Source organism: Symphalangus syndactylus, chromosome 13 (assembly GCF_028878055.3).
Source record: "Symphalangus syndactylus isolate Jambi chromosome 13, NHGRI_mSymSyn1-v2.1_pri, whole genome shotgun sequence".
In the NCBI taxonomy this organism is placed as follows: Eukaryota; Metazoa; Chordata; class Mammalia; order Primates; family Hylobatidae; genus Symphalangus; species Symphalangus syndactylus.
The window spans coordinates 47,712,824-47,718,823 of NC_072435.2; the positions used below are offsets into that span (position 1 = coordinate 47,712,824).

The 6,000-nt window shown below is 42.9% G+C and overlaps 1 protein-coding gene across 1 annotated transcript in view; it reads right to left on the minus strand.

The window, feature by feature from the left end:
- Positions 1-2,662, minus strand: part of LOC129459385 (zinc finger protein 43-like) — a 167,240-nt gene extending 164,578 nt beyond the window's left edge. The window contains 1 exon segment of the mRNA XM_063616172.1: positions 2,491-2,662. Coding sequence (XP_063472242.1) covers positions 2,491-2,493 — 3 coding nt within the window. The 5' untranslated portion in view covers positions 2,494-2,662.
- Between the last annotated feature and the right edge of the window lie 3,338 nt (positions 2,663-6,000).

A 6,000-nucleotide genomic window follows, 5' to 3' on the forward strand; every position in this document is an offset into this window, starting at 1 on the left:
TTTCACAAATGTTTCACTATTTTTATTTCACTATTTCTCTGCCCACTTAGAGAATCCAGGCGGCAGAAATTATTTCTGTGTTTTTTAGCAGCATCTGATTGGCTTAACAGCAATGTATCTCTAAGAAATGGAAGCTGAGTTGGGTGAAGACAATCTTAATATCTTCGAAAAAGAAATACAACAGGAGACTCCTCTCAGCCCTGGGGCAGCCACCTTCTTTCTTAATAGGCTATACTCCATAACTCGGGTTGTGCTATAAGAAAAAAAAAAAAAGACCCAGTAGCTGATATCCACGAGATACTCAGCAGATATAGCCATGGTGGGTATCTTGGTTTATCCCCAGGAAATACTGAAGCCCAGGACCAAGAACAAAACTAAAGGGTGGGTGAAGACATCTCACCTTATAGCTTCCAAAGGGAAACTTTGACCCAAAAACATTCTGATAAGATCTCTGTGCCTATACAAGATAAAAGCAAAGAGGAACAAAATTTTTTTTACACTTCAGCATCAGGGAATTATACTTTCTTCCCATGGAAAGTATTTACAAACAGAAAAAAAATCTTTTTAAAGTGCCATCCAATGCTTTGTCAAAAAATGATTAAAATATGGTATAAAAAATGTAAACTAAAGGACAAATAATTGATAATGTGAATTAGGGAAAACTGGCATTTGGGAATGTCAGAAGAAACTGAAAATTTGGCATTTTATTATTTACTATTTTTGCAATCCAGAGTTAGGCTGAAGAAATGATAGAGGGGGAGGAGGGTAAAACTTGAGACTCTGCTTGGGACACATGTAAAAAATTCAGTGGAAAAGAGCGGACGCGGCTCACACCTGTAATCCCAGCACTTTGGGAGGCCAAGGCCGACGGATCACCTAAAGTTAGGGGTTCGAGACCAGCCTAGCCCACATGAAACCTCATCTCTACGAAAAATACAATAATTAGCCAGGTGTGGTGGTGGGTGCCTGTAATCCCAGCTACTCCGGAGGATGAGACAGGAGAATAGCTTGAACCTGGGAGGTGGAGGTTGCAACTTGCCCCTGCACTCCAGCCTGGGTGACAGAGTGAAACTCCTTCTCAAAAAAAAAAAAAAAACAAATCAGTAGAAAATTAGTCTCCTGGGGCTTGTGAAAATAATTAAGTAGCAGGCAACTAGACTGAGGTGGCTCTAGTCCCTGGATTTCTACTTTAAAGAAATTTAACGCAAATGCATGTTTTTTTTGTTTTGTTTTTTGAGATGGAGTTTCACTGTTGTTGCCCAGGCTGGAGTGCAATGGCACAATCTCGGCTCACTGCAACCTCTACCTCCTAGGTTCAAGCGATTCTCTGCCTCAGCCTCCAGAGTAGCTGGGATTACAGGCATGCACTACCATGCCCCGCTAATTTTGTATTGTTAGTAGAGGCGGAGTTTCTCCATGTTGGTAAGGCTGGTCTCGAACTCCCGACCTCAAGTGATCCGCCCGCCTGGGCCTCCCAAAGTGCTGGGATTACAGGCGTGAGCCACAGCACCGGCCTCAAACGCATGTTTTTATAAATTACTAAATTGGGGGAAACAAAATTGAGGCTTCGCCAACTATACACTACCATTTAACCTCTGATTACATAACAAGGAAATGTCCACCTTGATCGTACAAATTAAGAAACTATGTAACTGTACCTAACCAATTATTGAATTTGGTTTTCTTTATCGCATGTTATTAAAGTCTTTTCTTCAAGCCCCTGCTATGGACGACAAATGACAAACCATAGCTGGGTACTCTACAATTTTTTTTTTTTTTTTTTTGAGACGGAGTCTCGCTCTGTCGCCATCTCGGCTCACTGCAACCTCTGACTTCCTGGTTCAAGCGATTCTCCTGCCTCAGCCTCCTGAGTAGCTGGGATTACAGACATGTGCCACCACGCCCGCTAATTTTTGTATTTTTGGTAGACGCGGGGTTTCATCATATTGGCCAGAATGGTCTGAATCTCCTGACCTCGTGATCCGCCTGCCTCGGCCTCCCAAAGTGTTGGGATTACAGGCGTGAGCCACTGCGCCCGGATTTTTGAATCACTCTTTAATTCTTTAATATTTTTGCAGTAACTTTTGTATATTTTTAATAAGAGAAAAGAGAGACTCAGAACCCCACAGACCAAAGCTCTTCCCATTCATGAACCCCGCACCCCGAGTCAGGATTCTCCCCTAACGACCCTCCTGTGGTCCCTGCACAACCTGGGGAGACTCGGCGCTGCAGGTGGGGAGCTGCTGAGAGAGGGCTCCAGGCCAGGGCACAGTCACTGCGCAGGGAAGAGACAGGACGCCCGGGGTCCCGGCTGTCAGCGCAGCCGCCATCTTATGGCTGAGGGGGGACCAAGGCCGAGCTGGCCAAGGAAAACTCGGGCGCAAATGGTAGAGCTGACTGCGAGGAGGCCTGAGTCCCGCCACAGCGACTTCCCACCGGTTCCAACCAGCCCCTTCCCCTCTCCCGGGATGTCGGACCCGGCACTCTCACCATTTCTAGGCTTCCAGGGGGCCCTGGCGCCTTAGCTGGGGATCTCCCAATACCTGCAGGTCACAGGGCCACAGAGGCTGGGCCCCTAGGAGAAGAGGACACAAACCAGGGAAGACGAGACCTGCAGCTCTGGCTACAGCCAGAGACAAAGTACCCGCCAAACGCGGAAGCCGCCCTGTTCGCTCCAGCTTCGTGTCTGATTGGACGGTTTCCAGCCCAGCGTCCCTGACTGGATAATGTTTAAGGCCCCGCCCCTTTAGGCCCTGAGTGACGGGAGACGTGATCAGATGCTCGGCTGAACGAAGAAAGAGTGACAGCCTAAGCTCCAGCCTTTTCAGGCAGGGCTTTCTCCCTGAGCTGAGCCAGGCCCAACCCAAAGGTATTTGCATTTAACCTTGTGTGTAAGGTCATATGCGTTTATACATAGTACATAATATGGCCGGGCGCGGTGGCTTACGCCTGTAGTCCCAGCTACTCCGGAGGCTGAGGCAGGAGAATCGCTTGAACCTGGGAGGCGGAGATTGCAGTGAGCCGAGACTGCGCTACTGCACTCCAGCCTGGGAGATAGAGTGAGACTCTGTCTCAGGAAAAAAGAAAAAAATACACTATATTGTTATTCACAAACAAAAATAATCTAGTAACAACTATTTTAAAATTTCAGCTTTCCTGACCTTCCTGGCTTCTGGTTTTTTGATCAGGCAGCCTGAGATTTTTTTTTTTTTTTTTTTTTTACTTTTTTTTTTTTTTTTAATTATACTTTAGGGTTTTAGGGTACATGTGCACAATGTGCAGGTTTGTTACATATGTATCCATGTGCCATGTTGATTTCCTGCACCCATTAACTCGTCATTTAGCATTAGGTGTATCTCCTAATGCTGTCCCTCCCCCCTCCCCCCACCCCACAACAGTCCCCGGAGTGTGATGTTCCCCTTTCTGTGTCCATGAGTTCTCATTGTTCAATTCCCACCTATGAGTGAGAACATGCGGTGTTTGGTTTTTTGTCCTTGCGATAGTTTACTGAGAATGATGTTTTCCAGTTTCATCCATGTCTCTACAAAGGACACGAACTCATCATTTTTTATGGCTGCATAGTATTCCATAGTGTATATGTGCCACATTTTCTTAATCCAGTCTATCGTTGTTGGACATTTGGGTTGGTTCCAACTCTTTGCTATTGTGAATAGTGCCGCAATAAACATACGTCTGCATGTGTCTTTATAGCAGCATGATTTATAGTCCTTTGGGTATATACCCAGTAATGGGATGGCTGGGTCAAATGGTATTTCTAGTTCTAGATCCCTGAGGAATCGCCACACTGACTTCCACAATGGTTGAACTAGTTTACAGTCCCACCAACAGTGTAAAAGTGTTCCTATTTCTCCACATCCTCTCCAGCACCTGTTGTTTCCTGATTTTTTAATGATGGCCATTCTAACTGGTGTGAGATGGTATCTCACTGTGGTTTTGATTTGCATTTCTCTGATGGCCAGTGATGAGGAGCATTTCTTCATGTGTTTTTTGGCTGCATAAATGTCTTCTTTTGAGAAGTGTCTGTTCATGTCCTCTGCCCACTTTTTGATGGGGTTGTTTGTTTTTTTCTTGTAAACTTGTTTGAGTTCATTGTAGATTCTGGATATTAGCCCTTTGTCAGATGAGTAGGTTGCAAAAACTTTCTCCCATTCTGTAGGTTGCCTGTTCACTCTCTCTCTCTAAAACTTACTTATTTCTGTCTTCATTTCATTATTCACCCAGTAGTCATTCTGGAGCAAGTTGTTCAGTTTCTACGTAGTTGTGCGGTTTTGAGTGAGTTTCTTAATCCAGAGTTTTAATTGGATTACATTGTGGTCTGAGAGACTGTTTGTTATGATTTCCATTCTTTTGCATTTGCTGAGGAGTGTTTACTTCCAATTATATGGTCAATTTCGTTATAAGTGGGATGCTTTTCAGCATTCTTTATAGGGCATATGCAGTGTCAGTATGCTTTTACAAAATTTGGTTATTTTGAAAGGTTTCCCTCTTTTTATTTGGCCAGACAGATTTGCTTATGCTATTATTCTAACACAAAGTAAAAGTAAAACAGGAAAATCCAAAAGTGTATAAAAATTAAACACATGAGCTGGGCACAGTGGCTCACCTCTGTAATCCCAGCATTTTGGGAGGCCGAGGCAGGTGGATTACCTGACATTTAGGGTTTGAGACCAGCCTGACCAACATAATGAAACCTGGCCTCTACTAAAAATACAAAAAAATTAGCCGGGCATGGTGATGGATGCCTGTAATCCCAACTATTCAGGAGGCTGAGGCAGGAGAATCACTGGAACCCAGAAGGTGGAGGTTGTGTTGAATCGAGATCGTGCCACTGCACTCCTGCCTGGGTGACAGAGAGAGACGCCATCTCAAAGAAAAAAAAAAAAAAGCAAGATCCTTTCTCTCTCTCTAAAAAAAACAATAAAATAAAATAAAAATAAAACACTCTTTAACATATTCTTGCTCAAGAGTCAAAAAATTTAATTTTTTTAAGATGTCAGTACAACCTACAGTAGTAAACAAATTCAACACAATGTCTACAAAAATCCTAATAGCAAAGGATTTTTAAACAGAAATATTCTTCAACATGTTAAAATTTGATTATGGGCCGGGCGCGGTGGCTCACGCTTGTAATCCCAGCACTTTGGGAGGCCGAGGCGGGCGGATCACGAGGTCAGGAGATCGAGACCACGGTGAAACCCCGTCTCTACTAAAAAATACCAAAAATTAGCCGGGCGCGGTGGCGGGCGCCTGTAGTCCCAGCTACTCGGAGGCTGAGGCAGGAGAATGGCGTGAACCCGGGAGGCGGAGCTTGCAGTGAGCCGAGATTGCGCCACTGCACTCCAGCCCGGGCGACAGAGCGAGACTCTGTCTCAAAAAAAAAAATAAAAAAAAAAAATAAATAAAAAAATAAAATAAAATTTGATTATGAACTGTAACTAGCCAAACACCCATGAAAAAGAGAAGGCAATATACTTTCTCATTTTAAAGCATATTAAAAGCTATAACAAAAACAATGTTGTACCGACACAGACAGATAAACAGATGATAAATCATAATAGAGAGCCCAGAAATGAACCCTTTTGTAAACAAATGATCTTCCAGAAAACTGCCATGAGCACACAATAGAGAAAAGATAATATCTTCAAAAATTAATGCTGAAAACTGAATATACTGATAAAGCTGGATTCTTTCCTTGAACCACAAGAAAAAAATTTTAAATAAAATACTTAGATATAAAAAATAGCTAAGAAATCTCTTAAAAAAAAACATGGAGAAAAGACATGACATTGGCCTTGGAATCATTTTCTTAGGTGACATTAAATGCATGAGCAACAATGAAAAGAACAGAAAAATTTAACTGAAATATACTCCAAAATTTTTCCACATCAAAAATTCAAGAGAGTGACAATGCCTCCTAAGAAATCAATGAAAATATTTGTCAATCACATATGATAGAAGTTAATATTCAGAATATAAAAG